Below are 22,583 nucleotides of genomic sequence, written 5' to 3' on the forward strand. Positions count from 1 at the left end.
TGGCCAGGTTGCCAGTGAAGCATACAGGGAGGATCCAAAGGGGCAAGAGGGATTGAGGACGGATTCACTGGGAGGCCGAGAGTTAACAGCAGAGCTGGATCCCCAGAGACTTCTGCCTGTCTCACTCCTCTGTTGACACTCTCGTACTCCATTGACTTCTTCACTAACCCCTTATCAAAATGTTTTTCTCTCCCACACTCCACCGACATTAGCCCCCCCCCCCCTTTTCTTTTAGGATTTTTTTTTTTTTTTTAGGATATCCTGGTTCAGCTGTTCCACCTTGTGGTCATATTGGATATGAGGACGTTTTTACACCTACACACAAACAAATGAGATTCTGTCAGTCTGTTGATATCTGTGCTCTGGTTGTGTAGGAGTATTTACACTTGCATCTTCTTAGACCAGCTGTAAATCTTAAATTCAGGACTGTTATGGAAATGATTGATTGGGTAAGGAATATTAAGGCAGGTCAGTGTTTGCATTGGAGAAAAAGGCCACATTTTCATTTGTGATAATAAAATAGCTTTTTTACAAATGTTGCAGCTGCAATAAGAACATTTACTTAGATAATACAATTTTGACAAACCCAATATATTGATAGCCTACAAGATTTAGACAGAGCACTGTGTCGCCCCTGTGTCTCAGTAAGCATAAAATACAGACCTACACAATAAATTAAACCTGTGAACGCATTTTATTTGGTGCTGAAAATTTCAAATTGGCCAAAATAACTTATGGCTTCTCACTTATTTTAATTACCTGCAACTTGTAGCGCAGCCAAAATCAATGTTTTCATTGGCCTGTATTCAGAGTTATATCCAGCCGGCCACTTCGGCAACTGTGAAGCAGTTTCAGACACTAACTTTAGTCTCAGAAATAATTTAACTGATTTATTTAATTAATGGACGAAGCATGCATGATTCAAATAGGTCATTCCCAAAGAAAAAGGGAAACAGTTATACCATCCACTATAGCCGGAGGCAAGACAGGAGTTTCCCTAAATCTTTCTAAATCTGTGATGTTCTGGTGAATAATCTCATGGATGTTGGAAGCATTGGCTTTCAGGCTGGACCGGCACTTGAGTGAGTCCTAGCCCCAAGAAGTATAATTTACCCTTACTGTAAGTTTGTTGATTGACAAACCAGATAGTAAGAAGGACCAAACAAAAGCAAAGGTTAAAGCTCCAAAACAAGCCATTTTTTTGTTTCTTTTGCCAAATTTGTGGTAGCCTTTTCCCCATAATAAAAGTCCCATGGCATTGATCAATGCGTATGTATCTGAGTGATTTGTTTTGTATTTGTATGTAATGCAGAAACACTGCTGACAGCCTGTCCCTTCCAGCTACACAGGCAGAGAATGCAGGTATAGCACCCACTAGTGGTTTGTATAGTAATCAGAGGCTGATGGTGGGAGGCTGATGAAAGATGAGAATAAACATAAAACAGCCTTTGTATTACATTGTCAAAAATCTGAACTATGTTATATATTACACTTTCAGTATTGGAGTATTGGACAAAAAAGCAAAAGAAGTCCAACTACAGCATAATGTCTGAGTATACTTCAGATAACTAGTGATGTGGAATTAAAAAGGAAAAATAATTTATCATGAGATTTAAAAGTCAACTGACTTCCATCCTTTTTTTTTTTTTTTTGGCATAAAAAGCACCATACCAAGTATAACCATATCAAGTATTAATATGGAAAAAACAAAAACAACAAAAAAACACATTAGAATAAAGGAGGACAACTTATAATGGAGAAATAAAAGTTAGTTATAGTGTAATGGACCAAAATAGTAACTAGAAGGGCACTCGGAGAGCGCAGACCTCTGCCAAGGCCAATAGTCCAGTCTTCTATGATATGCAAATGTGCAAGCGCAACCAATATACGGATCCGCTCCAAAATTTAATGGGTTCTTCCTTGGCCCATGCTACACCCTTCCACGAAGTTTCACGAAAATCGGGCCAGTAGTTTTTCCGTAATCCTGCTGACAAATAGACAAACAAACAAACAAACAAACGGCACCGAATACATAACCTCCTTGGCGGAGGTAACAAAAGAAGTGTGTTGCTGCCAAAGAGCAAAAAGGTAAAGAGTAAAAAGGCATGGATACTTTCCACCACATCAGGAGGGTGGTTTTGGGGGGGGAGGTGACTTTATTGGCACTGGCCACCGGTGTTATTGATCCCCTGTCCCCACAGCAGTAGGCTACACCTCTTTTACACACCTCTCCAACTCCTATCCACCCCCCTGTGGGAAATTGAATGTGTCGAGTCTCCAACTATCAATTCATTGCACTGCCAGTTTGGTATAACCACCTCATTCTGCTCTGCTCTTGTGTCCTACCACCTCTCTATTCTTCTCCCAGTTATCACCTATCTATTCTTCCCTACTGAGCTATATTTAGTCCAGTCCAGTGCAGGGGGGGGGGGCGCTGCTTCAACACAGCCTTGGTCTGCAATCAAGGAAGGAATTCACACCACTGCATCAAAGAGGCAGAATTGCCTTTATGTTATTCCCACTACATATTTTTAATTTCAGTCCAGTCTGAATATGTAGAATCTCGAGCCAGTGAACTGAGTTGACTCACATGGAAAAAAAAAAAGCACAATCTGTAAGCGATCTTGATTGTTACAGGCTTCCCACCTTTTCACTGATGAAACTCTTCCATGACTTCTCCATGACCCCTTTTCAAATCTCCATGACCAAATTTTTAATGAGACCGAATTAAAAGGCAACCATCAACTACACTTACTTTAAGCTTTAGTTTGTTTTTCACTTCAAATTCTATGATTATATTATATTATTTATTATTTCAGCAATCAGCAATCAACAACAGGGAGCTCTAGACTGTTTCAGAGCCAGCCACAGCTTTTTGTGACATTTGACAGTATTCAAGAAAAACAAAATCATTAACTTCAAAAATACAATTTCAGGACTTTTTCAAAACTTCCTTTTATCATTTTTCACAACTTTTTCATATCTTCCATGACTTTTCCAGGTTTTCCATGAGTGTGGGAACCTTGCTGTTAGTAACATCTGCAAATAACAATTGTAAGTAAATCCATATATGCAAGTAATGCATACTCTTTCCCATACTTCCCATCCATACAGTCTACTTAATGCATTGAAATTGTCACCTGCATGTTTATATAAGTCCACAGTTGTCTATATTCTATTTATTGCTTTAATTGTTTATTTTATATTCTATTTTTAATACTTACAAACCATTTCTCCCATTACTTGCGCTGCTGCAACGACCCAATTTCCCCATGGGGGATCACTAAAGTTTAATCTTATCTTGTCTTACCTGATAAAAAGCGTGCACACACCCATCAAGAATAGATTGTTTAATAACAAAATTGTAACTCATGTACAATTCCCTGAAGAGAGATGACAGACTGATACAAATAGTCATCGAGTCGACGTTACAAACCATTCCCTTCTGTTATGATCCTGTTCCTGACTTACGGAAACGATTACGAGAAGAATTAAGTCATATGGTACAATTCATTTAATTATACAGAGGCGTTCTGTAAGGCTACTCAAAGACCAAATCACATAAGAGTAGTATTAAGTTGTATTTCACCATAAGCAGTATGGAAAAGGGCGATTACAGTAAATTCCATGGAGGGTATGGCACCCAATGATACAAGTGACTTGACAAGAGAAATCCTATACTGATAATAGTATCGGGGCAACGGAAGACACTAGAAAAAAGACTGAATTTGTTCATAACTGTCTAATCTGGAAAATCTGATTTCTGGGGGAAAAAGCAGAGATTAGGCAACAATGTGGAAGTAGTTTCATCCCTCACCATAAACCTTTTTCAACCAAGTGGCCCTGATACTAGCTGCTATTGATCAAACGATGAGGTGATGGCAGTGAGTTTGGGAAGGCTCAGAATTCCTCTTCGGCGTTCCGACTCCTGGAAGACTTGAGCTGCTGCAGGCGCTCGATGCACTCCTTCACGCTGCGCTCGCCGTGGACTTTGTTGTCCCGGGTTCGCACATTCACCGTGTCGCTCGTCTTCTCCTTCTCTCCCACCACTTCTCCCCAGCAAAAGAAAAAAAAAAAAAAAGAAGATGCGAGAAGGAATTAATATCTAGAGACTTGGGAGGGAGGAGACACAGACAGACAAACACAGAGAGAGAGAGAGAGACAGAAAGAGAGAGAGAGACAAAGAGAGAGAGACAGACAGACAGACAGAAAGAGAGAGAGAGAGACAGACAGACAGACAGAAAGAGAGAGAGAGTACAAGATTGTGTTCGCCACTGACCCAGGATGAAGTTGTACTGGGCCAACTGTGCATTCCTGATCTTTTTGTTGAGAGTGCAGCCAGGATCCAGATCCACATCAGTCATGAACCCGTTGTTGTGGAATTCCTGCTGGACCTGCCACATTAACAGAGACAAAACAGTTAATTCCATGCCAGTATTTCTTAAAACAATATACTACGCACCATAAATCATTCTACAGGGTTCCTACAAATCTTACATTTCAATATTCCATACTTTTTCCAGATCAGATTTGGAAATTTTGGCTGGTGATTACCATGATGTTTGCTGATAGTGTCTTGGCAATATGACTGTCAACTAGTCTCCACCACTCTTTAGCTGAAGATTATTTTTCACATCCACAATATCACAGTATGTGAAATTACAGCAGGTCTACAACTACATCAAATGTGCAGTCACATGTGCATCAGGGCTGAGCAACTGTTTATTTTCCCACAGTTTTAGGGCTTTTTGCGCAATGACCAAACTGTCAAAAGACGGGAAATCATCAAGTATATACATTTTCAATACATTTTCAGACTTTCTAGACGTGTAAAAACTCTGATTTTAGCAGCAGTGACAGTATTTTATACAGATATATATATGGACTTCAGATGTTGTGGTGGGTGTATACCTTCTGGGCATACTCCTCGCAGGTCGGTCCCACAGGTACAACCATCACTTGACGAGGGGAGAGCCACAGAGGCCTGGAGAGGAACAGACCACATTTGAATTCAGTTGCTTGGCACTGGAGCAAGCGAGGCTCTATCTGCACAGACATTTACACCCCCACATAGCCCAGGTCCTTCCATTTCTGCTGCTTAAATTTGGAGATTATAATCAGTGTTTTGAAGCAAGTGCAATCAAACGACGTCTCAAGGTATTAGAGCACGCATATTAACCAACCAATTACTCCTCCTCTTTAACAAATCTGCTTTTTAAATGCATTGGTTGCTACAAACCATTTGCCCCCGTAGCTTTCAGTCAGGATAGCGATCATCCTCTCTACTGATCCCAGGATGGCTCTGTGGATGATCACCGGTCTCTTCTTGTCGTCACCGTCATGGCTACACAGTCAGTGGAGGGGGACAACAACAGCGTCAACAACAACCATGACTCAAATGAGAAAGGGAAAACAACAGCAGTCCTCTGAAGAAGTTATTAAGTCCTCATCATTCCAGCCACAAGGTAGACGGCTAAAACAGCAGTGATGAGTTGAAGTTCAGTAAATACCGTAAGACAAATGCCTTACAGCAACATTAAACATCTACCTCTACGGCCACTGGAGCAGCAACAAAAGGGTTAGTACTTCTCCATGAATAAACTTCACACAGTATCATTCGAGGCAATCCTTTTTTCCCCCTATGGCATCAGCACATTTTTACATTTTGTGTTTTTACTTTTATCCCACATGACATTAATCTCGACCAATTCTTCTCTGCAAATTGCAGTGTTTTTCTTTCTACCACTGTGAAGCCAAAAGGTGCATTTCCGTGAGTGTGGACAAAAAATAAATATATTATTCTATTATTTTAATGTCATTTTGCCTGGCTGTGAATAAAAAAGAAGCAGATGAGTTACCTAACAAAGGTGAGATTGAAGCGGATTGGCAGCTGGAAGTCAAGCTGAATTGTGGCACACTGATGGTATCGACCAATGGCATCTTTGATCTCAATGTCGATCTGTAGAGAGAGAACACAAATGAGACCGATCCTCCTGCTGCTCCACAGTCCAAGTGAATCATCACTTCAGCGTACTGCTCACCTTTGGTCCATAGAAAGCTCCATCACCTGGGTTGAGAACCCATTTCTCCCCAAACTCATTCAAGCTGTTCTCCAGTTGCTGTCAAAATAACAAACAATTGTTGCTTTGTTAGAATATCAATGGCGGACATTAGGCAAAGTTGTATATTTAGACTTTAATATCGGTTTTATGCCATTTTATTCATCTGGAACGAATCACTGAAGTGAGAAATATAACGTCTCAATAATCTTTTATGGTTACTTGATTACTGGAGTTAATAGGGGCGGGGGAAACACGCAGTGAGTGCCAGTGACTACACCGAGTTTATAAGTCTTTTGTGCCTACAAACATTAATCACAATCATTTAGTGTTGAATTTATGGAATGTTTCCTAAATTAGTTCCTAGGGGTAGGACAACAACTTTTATTTAGTTCCCCTTTTTTATAAGTCCATACAGTCTGATCATATTCAGATATTATACCTACTTTGAGAACTGTGACTAACTTTGTTGATTACAGTATCCATGCTATGGAAACACTCAGAGGCACACTGACATTAAACATGCAGTAGGCCTGGGCTGAAAGATATTGACAAAAAATCTAGTTGCGATTATTTGACAGAATATTGCAGTTGCGATTTAAACTGTGATTCATATCAAGTTTTTCTTGTCATAATCTTTTTTAGAACTTTAAAGTGATTTTGTTAAAAAAAAATAGATGTCAGTGTGCAGGATTTACTGAGTGTTAGTATGATGAAATGTTTTCACCAGTATTGAACTTGATTCATGGACCAAAGATTACCTATAACTCTAAAACACCTTGTTTAGAAATCCATTTCGGACGCCCCCCTCTCTTAAGAAAAATTTAGAAATTGCAGACGTTCATATTGCGATTTCGATTTTTTTTCTGATTAATTGTTCAGCTCTAACATACAGCCAGGGATTTCTACATCTCCATAGTCTTTCAATCATCTCCTTTCTTCCCTCCCATCAGCACAAACAATAAAGTGTTTAATATTTAAATAGTTCCTGTTGCCGCTGGGTAGATTGTTAAGTGAAATACCATGTTAAAAATAACTTCCATTATCATCAGTAATGTTTGTCATCCCATAACAAATGACACAAGCTTGAAAATGAAAGTAAAATGTAACACTGAGGACAGAACAATAACACAACTGGCTGTAAACCTCCATGCACGCTACGTTACCTGTAGTTTATTCACTTGTTCATCCATTCATGGCTTGCCAGTAGAAGTTTGCCAGAGTAATAAACAATTTATGTGTACTTAATATACTAGTGCTATTCTCAAAACAACCTGACAACTGTCATTTAATACATTTTAAGGATCAGTTTTAGTTTTAGTTGACCCAATAGAGGTGTGTACTGTGTGCCATCTAATGCTGAAAGCGCTGCACATTGCCGCCAGGCAGGAAATACTTGCTATATAGGACAGGTTAATTATTACTCAATTTAATTCAATAATTTGTGTGATTGCTATATTCAAGGACTGTCCGAACTGGTTTTGAACATCAACTACTCTCTCCCAAAGTCAGACACCAGAGAACTGAACCTGGCCTGAACCTGTGATGTCATCAAGATGTAAAATCTGGAGCTGGTCCATGGAGAGTGAATTTGGATCGACAGCAAAGGGAAACAGTGAGAGCAGTGAGGAGGATTCTCTGGAGATATGAGTACGTTTTCTGCTTCAGACATGATAGCAGTACAACTGAATAAAGCTCATTTATATAAAAACAAACATCCGGTGGGTCGACAAAATCAGGCAGTCAGTCTCTTATTCATCGAGTGGCTTCAGAATTTCAATCCTGATACCATCACAGATTAACGTCTTCATTCATTCTCCGGTTTCTGACTTGTGTTGAGCTACATGAGAGAAATGAGAGGTAAGCCGAGTATCTCATTACCTTCTCTGCCTGGTCCCAGACCTCGGGGTCTCCCAGGAACTTCTCCGGTCGTGTGGAGAGGTTGAGTTTGAAAGTGAAGCCAAACACGTTGTACACAGTCCGCAGGAAGTCCAGGCAGCCTTTGATCTCCTCCTCAATCTGGAGTCAAAGACAACAACAAAACAGAATTACGTTTGTATGGTCCATCTGTAGAAGGCTGCAACTTTACTTTCTCTTCTAATGCTTTATTTTTTCTTACTTAAAAATCAAGGCACATTTTATCATTGTGTTTGTTCTAATATAAATAAAGAATGAAACGATATGACAATAGTTAAACATGTTCACTATCGCCTTGAGGATAAACTAAGTGAAGCTCTGGTAGAGCAAAAATAAAAAACAATCTATGTAGTGTACCAAGAGCTGCACAATTAATCATAGATAATAGTATATCGCAGTTTTATGTTTCCACGATTGGTAATTGTGTGATTTGGTGATAATGAAGTGTTTTTTATAGTTTTTATAGTTTCAATTCCCCTGAAAGTCCCACTGCCGTATATCAAGTGCTTCCATTACACAAGATTAATCACAAGCTTTGGACAGGTAAGTCCGTGGGAAAGAAAGAGAGAAACCTTACAAAACACCATCTTTGGACAAATGTAGCAATGAGCAAAGTGGAAAACAAAGGTTCGGCCCAACGTTAGAGAGGAAGATCTTTCTTCCCGAGTCTGAACGTGAAAGTGTTGTTTTAGTTCCTTAAAGAGGATCCTCATCTGTCATTTGAAGATACTTTGGTTTTAAACCAGATGACGACAAACAAGTACAGATGCTGTGCAAAGTTTGCCCTAGGGTTGTAGCTGCAACCCCAAGCAATAAAGTAGTAATTCTTTGAATTTTGTAAATTAGGACCACAATAAGAGTAAGACAGAGTGAAAACAATACACGGTACAAATACATGGTTAGGGTTAGCATTGCAAAAGTGCAATACAATAATTTTGTTTCCTCACACAGAGACAAATGATGGTGAACAGTTATCACGATCACAGTATTTAGCAAAATAATGGGGATTATCATTTTTGCCATGATCATGCAGCCATAAGGGTACATCATGCCAGATTGATGGTTGATCAAACAGTTTTCTGCTTATAGTGCGTTTGGCTGTTGTTGACTATTAAATGTATTATACACTCTGTGCATGCAATTTTCGTAAACTATTGCATCAACGCTGTCACTGTTCGAACTTGCCAAACTTGTTTACACTTTGAACAATATTATGTGATGCAGAGGCTAAAAGAGCTGCTAATTAAAATGTTATTTCACCATTTGATCGCTGCCATTACTGATATAGGGAAAAGAAAAACTGGGCTCTGGACTGCAAGTTGCTGTGTTGCTACACTTGAACAAACTAATTACGAAAGTTTGACACTGTACTTCTGGCCCTCACAAAATTAAATTTCTGTGTGTCAATATTAGCAGTGCTCTTGTTTGGTGAAATAATTAAACATGCAAGTTGCTACATCAGTGCACAGCCTACAGCAGTTAGTGGAGTCCATACTGGAGAATGTGACAGACCATTCACTGACATCATTACCTGCAATCATTAAATAAATGGTTCCGAAAATAGGCCTAAAAACCTCTCTCTTCAGAAAGCCATTTTTTGTGAACTGCGTAATAGCTTACCCTTGTTTTGCTTTTTTTCCCCTTCACGTTGTGTTTTACTAGCTTTTAAATGTCTTTTTCTTGTAGCACTTTGAGATTTGCTTTCAATGTCAACTGCATTATCAATAAAATGCATCACCATTATTATTATTAATGTGAATAAGACTGAAGCAGAAGACATTTATCAAAGTTACTGCCAGGAAAATTTGGCAGCAATATAAAAAACATGTCTTAGGGTTTTCAACTCATCAGGCAACTGAAACGCTATTGTCTGACTCGCACTGCTGCAAAACAGATGTATGTGTGCTGGATGTGTGAGCTTGGCTGGCCAATGAGAACGCTGGACCGCGGGCCTCACCTGGTCCATGGAGCAGAAGATATGAGCGTCGTCCTGCTGGAAGCGGCGAACGCGGGTGAGGCCAGTCAGGGCTCCTGACAGCTCGTTCCTGTGCAGGACGCCAAAGTCGGCCAAGCGAAGGGGCAACTCTCTCCAGGAGCGCGGCCGGTGATCAAACATCAGGCTGGTGGCCAAGGGACGGAGTAACAAACACAGTCAAAACCACTGATAACTTTCAACTAGTGTTGTCACAATAACTGAAATTCCCATACTGCTTCAATACCACTGTGAAAGACTGAATTCAAGAAAAAATTAAATTTTATGAACACTCAACACTTTCACTGAATGTGTTCTGCAAGCAAAAAATTCCATTTCCATGTCACCTCCAGAGGGTGTATACAGGGTTAAAGGAAGAATGAGGACTGTATTAGATCTGTAGTCTGGCTCTTGACAGTGGACTGCAGCAGTCAGCGCAAAATTCAGTCAAAAAGCTGAAAACATGGCAAGTGTCAACCAGTTCAGTTCAAGACGTGGAGGACTGTCTGACAAAACTGGTGCTAGGAGCTAAATATGGAACTATTTCACTTATAGAGCAGATGAAGACAGACTCCCTACCAATATCAAAACCTGTGTGCAAGGGTTGCTATAAAGATGTTCACATGTGGTAAAACATTGCTTGATGGTTTTTACATATTAAACTTAACATTAAGCAGAAATTCTGGTATTGTGACAACACCACTTTAAGCTCATTTCAACTTATGTGGCTATATCTTTCCTGTGTGATATAAACTCATTTATTGCTGGTGAACCCAACAGCACTGCCTCAAACAGATAGTGGTTTTCCCTGATTACAGATTGAAACATCAATCTAAAAATATCTATTTCCCACCAGTGCAAGACTTGAAATCCAGACTCAACAGCGGGTGTGTGTTTTCTTCACACTCTAATCACTTTTTCCTAATGCCTTGCTGAGTTAGAGCCACATTGTGAGAGCAACTCTAACTAGCTCTGCAGGTGAATGTGTGTAAAAGCAGGCGTTTACCAGTGTCCAGGGCAGTTCATGGGTTTGAGGGCAAAGGTCTCCTTCTCCGCCTCGAAGGAGAACATGTTCTCGCTGTAGTGCTGCCAGTGGCCGGAGGTCTGCCACAGCTTGCTGTTGAAGATGTTGGGCGTGACAACCTCCTGGAAACCCCTCTTCTTGTACTCACTCTGTCAGTGGTGGAGAACATAAAATGATGTTTTCTCACCAAGAGGGAGACCTTCATGAGGCTTTGATTTCACCATTAACACTTCTGAGCTACTGGCAGCTCAGCTTCATAATGTTGTCTACATAGCACAACTACAAAAGATTGGTTAGACCATATTATCTGTCAAGACCTGGGGTCTCTAATAAATGGGGGGGTCATTAATAAATGGTGCATGTGTACAAAAACAATGCATACATACTGTATCTCTCCATGCAAACTAGCCTTGAGTATACTGCTGCACACTCAATGCCATGCGTACACATTTTATGAAGGGGATTTTGAGTAAACTGAAAGATAAAGTTAGCTAATTAAGAAAATGTAGACAATTTTTTCAACCTTTTCACTTCAAATATAGTTTTTGTAATCATATTTATATTGCTTCAGTGCACCATGGGCTGACCTTTTTCCGATGTTTGTTATCAGTTTTTAAATTCAAAGTAGAAAGCAGCCAGTAAGGATTAAATTGAATAGAATAATGATTATTCTATGCCTGATCAGCTGTCTTATAAACTCTGACAGTCACATACGCTACATTTGGGATGTTATGTGATAGTCGTTCTGATGCTTCTACATGCAGCGCTGTCATTTGCTTCAGACATCTCATTACTCAACTCTCTTCAGAACCATCAGAAATAATATAATTATGACTCATCTATTTCGGTAGACAATTTGTGACAATGCTGAAATTACTTTCAATGTGGTGGATAATGTTCACAATTAGTGATGTGTATTGCACAGTGGCTGCACTGTTGGAAAACTTTGCCAATTTTTGAGATCATATTGATTTTCTGGCTCTTAATAATGATACGGGGACTTCAGAACTTTCTTTTATTACTGTCTCCATCACTTCTGTTTTACAAATTTCATTTCATTTCTAATTCCAAATAAATGCCTCGAAATAATATCCACTTCTTTCTGGATTAATAGTCAACTTTGTCTGCAAAGATGAACTTCACATTGGGAAAAGCTGTGGTTATTTAAGTCTAGTGCTATGTGCTCTTTGTATTTTCAAGCCAAAACTGAGAAATTAAATGTTTAATAGGCAAATATTAGGTGTTTCAACAACCATGGCTTTATTGGCTTATGGCTTATGGCTGGAGCTGACAGGGTGTGGATATTAAATTTTATATGCACACAAATTCACTGTTTGTGTTTTATAACAAGATACATGCATACTGGTGGTGTGGGTTTTATGAATTTGACAATAAATGTGAGTATGCAAGGTTTCAACTTTAAGTATCGAAATAACAAAAGTAGAGTCCACACACTATAAGCTCCCTTTATGATGATACTTTAATTACCTATAATCATAAATATACTACAGTAAAATACACTATATAAGCTCAGGGAGTTTATACTTATATGCGGACTCTACTTTTGTTATTTCAATGTTCTTTCATCTGTCCAGCACCTACATCAGCATTTGGATAGGCGTGTTTTGTGTGTGAGTGTTTCAAGTCTATAAACTATAAAAGTTTTATACACGCAGCCCCTTGTTTCTCCGATACATCAAGAGGAAAACATGCTTTTTCCAATTTAAAATCATGTTACTTGGCTGCCTATTTCACACCTGTGAGACCACTGATGTTTTGTAACATCGGTAACGCTGTGTCAGCAACACATAAGCTCTTCCTCCTCCCTTGACTAAAAGATTATGCATATAATGATTCTAAATAGCAGTGCTTAACATACATCTCATGAATATATGAAGGCATCATTATGCCACAGGCTGACAAGTGGTTCTTGTACAAGCCTGTTCTTCCGCTCTCCGCAGGTCTCCTTGCAAATTTAATCTGTCTGCCTCGCACTCTCCGTCTCTTTCTGCGTGTCAAAGTTTACAGTAAGATCATACAGCATTTATCCATTATGGCTTTCACAGCTCTGACTCACTCTGATGAACTGCACCAGGGTGTTGTAGATGAAGGCTCCCTTAGGCAGGAAGAAGCAGCTGCCTGGACTCAGGTCATGGAAGAAGAACAGGTCCTGCTCCTAGAGATGAAAAAGAGATTTGTTAGTGTTTGAAGGAAAATGAGAGTGCAACACTCAGGCCAACAGTGGTGCATGGCTGTCGCACGCTACAATAGATGACCAATTTAACATAACTAGCATTTGTCTGACTTAATATCGAGTCTCCTGCTCATTGTTTTAGTCATAGCTTCACATATCCACATCCGCAACACCACACACATCCTGACCTGGTAATTCCCTGTCAACAATTACCTCAGAGATTACTTTATCACCTTTGGGACGGCCTTAAAGATAGACACAGCTCAAACCTCTAAATTATAATTTAGATGCTGAAGCACATCTAGTGCCAGAATATTTTCTGCAGTGGGTTCATTTTGCCATCACTCACAGTTGAAAAGCTAAAAATGGGTAAAAATGTATCATGCCACTTTAGGGATTTTTTTTTTTTTTTTTTCCCCAGATCTTGAGACCACTCCATTAATATTTGTGAACATGAACAACTCCCTAAAATCTTAAGAACCAAGTCACCAATCAGTGATGTCAACAAGGGATACTTTCTGAAGTGGCTAAGTTTGAAGACTCAGAATATTTCAGCTTTTAAACATAAAGAGAGCTTTTTTTCCACAGTAGGACTAATGGTTCTTCACCAGAAAATGTTAACTATATTGGTATTATATTTTCACACTGTCCAGAAAATTGCTTTTCAATCTATTGCCAGTGGAGGTGGTGTCCCTTCATAACACTAGAAAACAGTATGGGCTCTCTTATTTCTAGCTTTAGGACAGACAAAACTGTCTTTTGGTTCGATTTTTGCATTTAGATTTTAACATTGCAGTCATATCATGTCATCACAAACTTCACACAAACACTCATTGCACTAACTAAACTGCCTTTGGAAGGATAAAGCCTACATGAGACTATTTTAAAATAACCAATGATATTAAATCTTTAGCTAATTGACAGCCTCCTCATATTTCAGTCCATACCCGGCCCAGTTTGCGGTGATCTCGGTTCTTGGCTTCCTCCTGGAACTTCTCCCACTCTTTGAGCATTTTGGGGTCAGGGAAGGAGATTCCATAAATTCTCTGCAGGGTTTCCATGTCGGCCTTTCCCTCCCAGTATGTGGACGAGTTCTAGCACACCACAGATATGTTGAAGGGACAAGTTAGCTTTGATAACTTTTTCTTTTGGGTCTCTCTTTTCCCTTGAGAATAAAGCATAAGGTATCTTTGCTCTAGAAATTGAGTCGAATGCACTTTCTGTCAGGCATTCAGGGCACAGACTACTGAGAATCCTAGCAATGCACAAATAACAACCACATCCGCATATAACAACACATCTTCTCTGTACATAAACAGTGATGCACAACTGAAACACAAAGTTCACCTTATGGATCTTCATGGCCTTGATCTTCCCAGTGTGTCTCACATGGGGCCCTCGGCACAAGTCAATTAAGGGGCCACACCTAGAATATACAGCATGTTTATCAACTATATCACACTTGAATATTTTAAGAAAATGTTGAATAGGATTATGAGCTGTGCTTAAAAGCATTGGGGAAGCATCAAATGATATACTGAAATAAACAGACAGTTAACAAAACAATAGAAACACCAACCTAAAACACAGTCTATGTTTAAAGATACAAAATATTAAATCCACAGGCCATACACTCACCTGTAAACTGTGGTAGTGGGAGTGGTGACTTTCTCGTTCAGAATGCGGCACTTAAACTTGTTGTACTGTCAAAGAGAAGAGGCGGTTTTAAAATGGCAAGTACCTGATGCTGACTATGTTATGCATTGCTGCTCATAGTTCGCTTTTGTGTGCGTGTGTTTGGATGTGTGTTTGCAGACACCTTGAACATTTCCAGAAGAGTCTCCTTCTTTATCTCCAGCCTCTCAAATGGTTGCTTCTCCTTGATGATTTTCTTGCACAAGTTCTCCAGACCTGGAAAGTCATTGCTCGATACACCTCTGGCCAAAACAATGGGAGATAAACACAAGAGCAACAGCACATCAAACAATGACTTTGTTACTTACTCTGTCGTCTATATTAGTATGCAAAGTGTTTCCAACTCTAAATCTAGTGCGGCACAGTTTCCATGTGGCCAGACATTTTGCCATGTGAGCAGACCTTGTGTTGAACAGCGCAATTCTGTGACTGCCAGAAACCGATAACCTCTACCAAGTGTGGGCAAATACTCACAGGCCTAGGCTTTAGGGCTTGTGCAATGTCAAAATGACCTTGCAAAAACAGTCTCCAAGAATACCATTAGCATAAAATGACTTCAATAAGGAGGTTGTGGAATTAATTAGACAGCACTCCTCACACTCTCCTGCAGGCTGGAGCAGAGAGAAATGCATCTGCTTGAGGGAAAGGTCAAATGAGAAAGTTGTTTATGAGGAAGAAGTGCTCCGACTTGGTGAGGGTGTCTGAACATGCTTTCAAAGCTCGAGTAAAATAATCTCTAGTTTTATGCACTGAATACATTTGATTTCAGACGTCCAATCCTGTTGACAGACGAACAGCCAAGATAGATGTCATTTCATATCCACACCCCAGAAAAATCCAGCTTGACAGCATTAGTGTCATTACAATCCACCTGTTTTGTGTTTGCCACCAGTCTTAAGAAGCAAACCAGACTGACAGTTCCTAAGCCTTGAAGTACACACCAAAACAACATTAAGGGAGCTGATTAAGACAACTAATTAAGCAGAAACAAATTAAACCCATGCCTGTGTGACTCACTCATTGTTATCGAGGAACATGTCGTAGTAGAAGCCGCTCTCGATGGGGGGACCATAGCAGAGGCAGCCGCCGTACACCCGCTCCATGGCTTCACCCATGATGTGGGCACTGGAGTGCCAGTACACCTGAGGGATACCCAAGGAAATACTGCCTAATTAGCAAAACAGCAGTAGTCATTCTAAACCCATTGTGTTTAATAAGATGGCATCAGTGCAGTGGAAAAACAAGTTGTTTTTTTGTAACACTGTTTATCCTCATATTTGTGCTGATGTTGCGATCATTTACTGTTGTGCTGTAGACTTTGTTAAAGCCTTTGAGAACCTCCAAACCACTTTCAACAGTACACAGTCTACCTGACAGACAAACAATATGTTAAAAATCTGCTAAATAGGCTACAAAATCTTCCAACTATTGGTACCATGGAAAGCAAAGTGACTGAGACTGCTAGATGTTATAAGTACTTAGGAATATCAATCAACGAATGCCTTTCCTTCAGGCCATATATTCAGCACCTTGTAAAGAAAATGAAGCTGAAATTGGGGTTTTATTTTAGGAACAAGTCATGTTATTGTCTTGCGGTTAAAAAGAGACCGGTCGCTGCCACTTTTATGACAGTACTTGATCACGGCGATGTTTAATATTCACACGCCTCGTCTTAATGTCTTTGTGGCTTGGAGAGTGTGTATCATAGAGCACTGAGGTTTATTATTGATTGTAAAGCGCTCACTCATGCCTTAAACTTGTATGCTCGGGGTCATCCGCCTGCCCTTACTACATATAAATAAGGTTACACAAACTGTGCAAGATATTTTGAACCAATAAAGAACCAGTTACTGTCCTGGCCAACTTTGTAAAACCACTGTAGTCGGAGAAAGCCTTCAGGAACAACTCACATTAAGATTTTCACCCTAAATCTTCCAAATGTGTGAAGACCGCCTCGAGCACCAATTAAGTGTTCCAAAACAAATTTCAAAGATCTCTGTGTGTCATAGGACTTAATAAATGTAGCACTGAAAAATGATCTAAGTTATTTTGAATCTCCGGGCAGAACAGAGGTTTGATGGTGGAAAATCTGAAGCCATAATGTAATCTGTACTTTGATTTATTTTATTACTGTATTCTGCATAATAACATAGAGTGATTTATTGTATTACTGCATTCTGCATAATAACACTCAAGGGGATCAGCAGATTCCAATATTTCTCAACAAATCCAACACATGGGCAGTTAATTTTCACCAATGCATAAAACACCACTGTGGTGACAGAGAAAACAGTGCTTGGTGTGAGCGCTGTGTCAGAAAAGCAATTTGTTCCTTGCAATTAAGCAGCATAATAATGACAATAGCTGCAGGAGTCTGTACGCCAAAGATGCTTTGACTTGAAGGCCACATTAGTTTGATGTGGATTCTGCCTTTTATGGCATCAGGCTCTGTGTGCATCCTATCAACAATGGTCAATCAGGCCAATGACACCCAACTTGACTCATTATTTTTCAACAGAAGGCATAAAAACAAACAAACTTCTTCTGGTTCTTCTTCTTATGGTTTTGCTAGAAATCTGTGGGAAACAGTTGGCTGGCAAGTATAGTGGGTGACAAAGGTGGTGCTCAAAAAACCTCAAACTGTGCATCCAGCCTAAGAAATTGTTTGAGGTGACTTCATTATCAGTTTACAATTATGATGTATTTGTGTGTTTGTGTGGTATTTCTTCTATTATGGCAATGCACTATTTCATATGTAGAAAAAAAAAAATCCTAATCCAAGAATTGTGTCAGAACCAGGGCTGAGGTGCACTTACAGCTTGAGCCTCCTCATCATCAAACTTGAGCAACTGTAGGCTGCAGTCATCCTCCAGAGGCCTGTCCAGGTCCCACACACCGTTGTTCACTTTAGCAATCACTGTGTTGTCGGCAAGACCTTGACTGGACAGGAAAAAATGAAACATTCAAAATGAAATGAATGTCAGCCCAGCAAAGTATACCATATTTTGACAGTATACCACTTTAAAAAGGACTACTTTAGTCAAAAATGCCCAAATATAACCACAAATATACCCACATCTGTGACACCATCCAGCTTAGATGAGAGATTTCGCTCTAGAAGTATATAAAATGTACATTTTCTGTCATATTCACTGGTACTGATCATGTGATAATAATGTCATCAGTCCTAAGTGTAACGTTTGGCTGGTCTCACAAGGTGTGTGTTGGTAGGACAGTCCTATATGCAATACCTAAGAAGAATAGAGTCCCTTGCTGTTATATATTGTGTCACACGGCAACCTTTTTTATAGCTGTGTCATGAAAAAAAAGAAGAAATGAAGCAGGTTCGCTCCAAAATCATAAGCTCTGGGGTCTGTTTATGAACTGCAGACAGAAAATCTCTGGAGATGAAATTCCTGGAGCACCCTTGAGGTTTTCTATTTTCTGCTACACGAAAGCGAAGCGCCACATTCAACCAATGGCATTCGGGACATAAAAGTACAGCTGGTCTGACATCAGTATCGGTCCCCTCGCCACACTGACCTGATTCCGCAGGCCACCTGGTATGGGGTGGTCTTCCAGGACTCAGCCTCCACCACCTTCCCATCAGGCAGTGTCACCTTGATGGCTCTGCTATCCTTCTCTGCCCTCTCAGCCATCAGGGCATCATGCTCAGCCTTGAGCTTTGCGTACAAAGCAAGGCGCTCATCAATGTACTGAGGTGGCGGGGACAGCTGGAAAGCAACAAGAGATAGGTGTGAGTAGATGGAGGGCAGCTGATAATGCAGTCATCATGTGTTATTTCTACAGGTGCCAAGCTGTACAAATATTTCCCAAGTGACCTAGCTCATGTACCTCTTCAAGGAAAAATCTACCCACTGAGACTATAAGATGTCAATTTGTGATGTTCAGTGAATTCCAGGAGTTATTTTGTGATGAAGTGTTGTAAATTATTTGTTGATGTACCCATGTTTCCTCACCCTTCTTTGTCTACTTCGCTGTGTGACTGTTGCACATCGGTGCAAACTGGTGAGTCTAGAAAGAAGCCCTTGCTCTTTGGTTCTGAGGGGCTGACACCAAAACTTTGGTGTCAGCGTTTACGGTTGAGGCTTTAGATAGCTGAAAAAAACTTCTGCTATCAAACTCCATTGTAGTTGTGATGGACATATCTGGATGTGACATCATATTGTCAAAATTTGGCCAGTTATCCATGGAAACAAGAAAAATACACCACCAAACAACAAAATGGGCCCAGAAATGCAAGGTATTTCACCAGCATCTGAATTTTAACAGTATTCAAGTATTCAAGGGTGGAGTTTTCCTTTTACAGTCAATTTAAGAGGCATGTGTATGAACTTGTTTGGGTTTGCACTTGCATTAAAGTACCATGGACACTTATCCAGTGTTTCTCAAATGTATTTGTGGCAGTTCACCACAACAGCCAGACCACAAATAGATCCCCCAGTCTGATAGAAAACACATCAACAATATTTGGTGTATTCTTTACACAGTCCTACACACTGCTTGGCTGTGTACAAGTGTCTGGCCATTATGACAAACAACCTAAGAACATGTGGGAGACTGCTTCAATGCATGGGCAGAGGGCCCAGTTTGACTAAAGCTCTTGTAGAATATGAGATTAACATGAACTGTATAGCATCCGCATACCTTCTGACAAATTTAGCCACTCACCTCAGTCTTGCCACCGGAGTCTCCTGCAGCACCTTTGGCCTTCTTCTTTCCTCCCTCTTTACCACTTTCGGGTCCCCCCTATCCCAAAGGCACAGCATCAGGTTAGTAAACTTTTCTCATAATGGATAAAAGACTAGTCTGACAGCACTGGCTCAGATACAAATACACACACTGTTTACAGCCAGACAGGGGGATGGCCAAGCACACATTTACACAGTGCTTGGCATAAGGATCACAGCTTCTGTACAACTAGGCCTAGTATGTTTGTATAGAGAAAAGATCATCCTAAGGTCCTTTCAAAAATCTGGCAATTTAACATGGCTTTACTTAGTGGCAATTATACATAATAGTTAGAATATGACTTGAGACCTTTCACAAGTTGGTAGGATCCTCTGGTAAATTCGGCATACAAGTGATCCACCAAGCAGCACTTTATTTCGATGAAAATTCACTACTTATAATTGGTTCCCACTGCTCGCTGCCGCCCTCCACGTTGCATTTTAGAGGAAGAATACTGAGGGACTGCTAGGTGAGCCAGTTCTTAAAGTTGAAACCTTAATGAAATAAGTGCCGCTTGGTGAATCAGATGTATGCCGAATTGAAAAGTGGATCCTATTGCTTCGTAAAAGGTCTCAAGTCTCGTTCTACGATGTGTGTAGAATTTGCCGATAAACAAGGCAACTTTAAATTGACAGACTTTTGAATGGAGTTTGGCGTGAAGTTCTCTCCTCAGATGAGAACGGAACGTGAGCCATTAAAACAGCCAAACCCAGCTATCCAGCAGGGCTTGTTGAAACTGAATGTGACATATTCTGCCATATAAGTAATTTAGATGTGTAATCTGCAGGATAACACACACATGAAGCCACAGTTTACGTTAGCTAATTTAGATAACTGAGGCATTGACAAAAGCTAGCTCGATATAGCACCACTTTGCTGGTGGCTAAGTGACAGCATGAAGCTGACTACTAGCTATGCTAGCTAGTTAAAACCATAAATGCAGCCAGCCATCCGACTGATTTACCACCTTTTTCCCGTCTTCCACTTGCAATTCGCTCATTTTCTCCACCACAGTCTGTTCAGCCATAACAAGTGGAAAGCTACCCCGCCTGTGGAGATAACTTTTAAATGAATCTCGTTAATGTGAATCCAGAGCCGGGTGTAGGTGCAGAGTCGATGACGTTCCCGGATATTGCGATTCTGATGCAACATTGCTGTAGTAGAGGGTGGAGCCTCGCGAGACAGATGTTTGAATGGCCTCTTCTCATTCTATTAAACTGTTTTGAAAGTCAGTAGTATGTATTAAAGACATTTTCATTGAGTACTCACAGAGTATTATTATGTACTTACAATACCACCCCATAAGTTAATAAACAGGTTAATACATTGGAATAAGGTCATTGTGATATGTGACCCAATAATGTTCGCTATTAGGCTACTTTGCAGTGCAGTGAATGACCCAAACAGAAATCATTGAAACAATCATTAAATGTTAATTTGAGTTTATTCCCCACGTGGATTAATAAAGTTTCATCTTATTTTATGACCACACAGTGGTTGGTGGAGCTTTTCAACACAACATTTCCAATCATTGAAGTTAATATTACTGATAATGTTTTGTTTTAATTTTTTCAACAAATAATCACAGTAATTGCCACAGGTCATATATCACCTGACACCATCTTTTGAACATCATCCAAGTCATCATGCCTCTTTGACATTGTGGATTATTTGAAGATTATAAGGATGAATTGTGAAAAATTGTCAGTGCAACATCCCCGGGCGCTGTACTGCGGCTGCCCACTGCTCCTAGTGTGTGTATAGGATGGGTCAAATGCAGAGGACAAATTTCCCCACGGGGATAATAAAGTATACATATACATACAACATATATGAATTATATCAAACTGAGTTAGTCAGTTAAGTACTGACTTAAAATAGTTAATTTGAATAGCAATCCCAGAAAAATCTGATGCACCTATTGCTCATTCCATTTAAGATCAAGCTGAAGTTCCTTTTATTTCCACCAGCTAGGCTAGTACAGTACAATTGAAAGAAAAATGCTCGGGCATTTTTAACACATAACTTCAGTGCAACATTAAACATAAACACAACGGACGGACAATCCAAAGTCTGCCAGTGCTTCACAGATATAATACAATCAAGTTCACAGAATTACATACAAATATATACATTCAATTCATATGTCAAGAGCATGGTTTAATTGGGGTGGAGGTGGAGGGTTAATTGTGAGAGTTTGAGAGCTTATTGCTTGGGGGGAGAAGCAATTTGAAATGTTTGCCTTCCCTGCCAAGGACCTGTAGCACCTGCCAAAGGGTAGAAAATGAAAGAGAGTGAGCTGGCTGGGAAAGAATGATTGTTTTCTTTGCAATCTTGACGCTGTATATAGAGTGTAGAGGGAGAAGGTGGCAGCATGTCATTTCTGATACTTTCTGGATGACAGTTCATTTTTCTATTTGTTTGGTTGTGCTGTTGCACAACATGGTAACTGACAGCGTTAGCATACTTTGGATAAAAGCATTTTCGAGTTGAGTTGACACAGTAATCTCTGTTTTGCTCCGTATTTTTTTGAGGTGTTGGAGAAAGTAAAGTCTGCTGAGGTTTCTTCATGAGATCACTGGAGTTAATGCTCCATTTGAAATGATTGCAGATGTGATTGCACAGTAACTTGAGGCAAATGGCTGGTGTTGTTGGCTCATTGTTGATCAGGAGTGGAATTACATTTTTAGTCTTTTCTGTTGTTAAGTCTGAAGTTTGTCATTGGTTTTCTTTGGACAAGGTGATTTTTCCTTGCATCACCCAATTATCCTGGCCACCTCGTGATGACATGGCACATCATTATTTCCAGTGATGAGGCTCACAGTTGTGGTGTTGTCAGCATGTTTTAATATTCTGATAGAGCTACTGCTGGATATGAGGTCATTTGTGAAGAGGAAGAAGAGGAAGGGGGGCAGGGTGCAGCCCTTTGGAAGTCTAAACTCCAGAAGCAAATGGAGAGCTTGATGTCCA

General features: G+C 40.0%; 1 protein-coding gene across 1 annotated transcript; it reads right to left on the bottom strand.

The window, feature by feature from the left end:
• Positions 1–3,335: 3,335 nt before the first annotated feature.
• On the bottom strand, positions 3,336–20,729 carry tars1 (threonyl-tRNA synthetase 1). Its single transcript, XM_071920881.2, has 19 exons — positions 20,581–20,729; positions 19,554–19,631; positions 18,405–18,595; positions 17,678–17,801; positions 15,879–16,003; positions 14,986–15,103; positions 14,805–14,869; positions 14,514–14,592; positions 14,114–14,260; positions 13,050–13,148; positions 10,955–11,121; positions 9,934–10,096; positions 7,941–8,078; positions 6,042–6,119; positions 5,859–5,959; positions 5,240–5,344; positions 4,912–4,984; positions 4,280–4,394; positions 3,336–4,049 (listed from the first exon to the last, which is right to left on the bottom strand). The coding sequence occupies exons 1-19, from the start codon at positions 20,638–20,640 to the stop codon at positions 3,901–3,903; spliced, it is 2,175 nt and encodes a 724-aa protein (XP_071776982.1). The 5' UTR covers positions 20,641–20,729; the 3' UTR covers positions 3,336–3,900.
• Between the last annotated feature and the right edge of the window lie 1,854 nt (positions 20,730–22,583).

Source organism: Centroberyx gerrardi, chromosome 8, assembly GCF_048128805.1.
Source record: "Centroberyx gerrardi isolate f3 chromosome 8, fCenGer3.hap1.cur.20231027, whole genome shotgun sequence".
NCBI classification, from domain to species: Eukaryota; Metazoa; Chordata; class Actinopteri; order Beryciformes; family Berycidae; genus Centroberyx; species Centroberyx gerrardi.

What these genes read in the sequence shown, in the direction of transcription:
- tars1 (XM_071920881.2), bottom strand. Translation starts at nt 20,640, where the DNA reads ATGGCTGAACAGACTGTGGTGGAGAAAATGAGCGAATTGCAAGTGGAA. An exon ending in ATGAACTGCCCTGGACACTG is followed by an intron (nt 10,097 to 10,954) that starts GTAAACGCCTGC and finishes CTTGGCCACCAG; the next exon opens with CCTGATGTTTGATCACCGGC. An exon ending in GAGCTTTCTATGGACCAAAG is followed by an intron (nt 5,960 to 6,041) that starts GTGAGCAGTACG and finishes CTCTCTCTACAG; the next exon opens with ATCGACATTGAGATCAAAGA.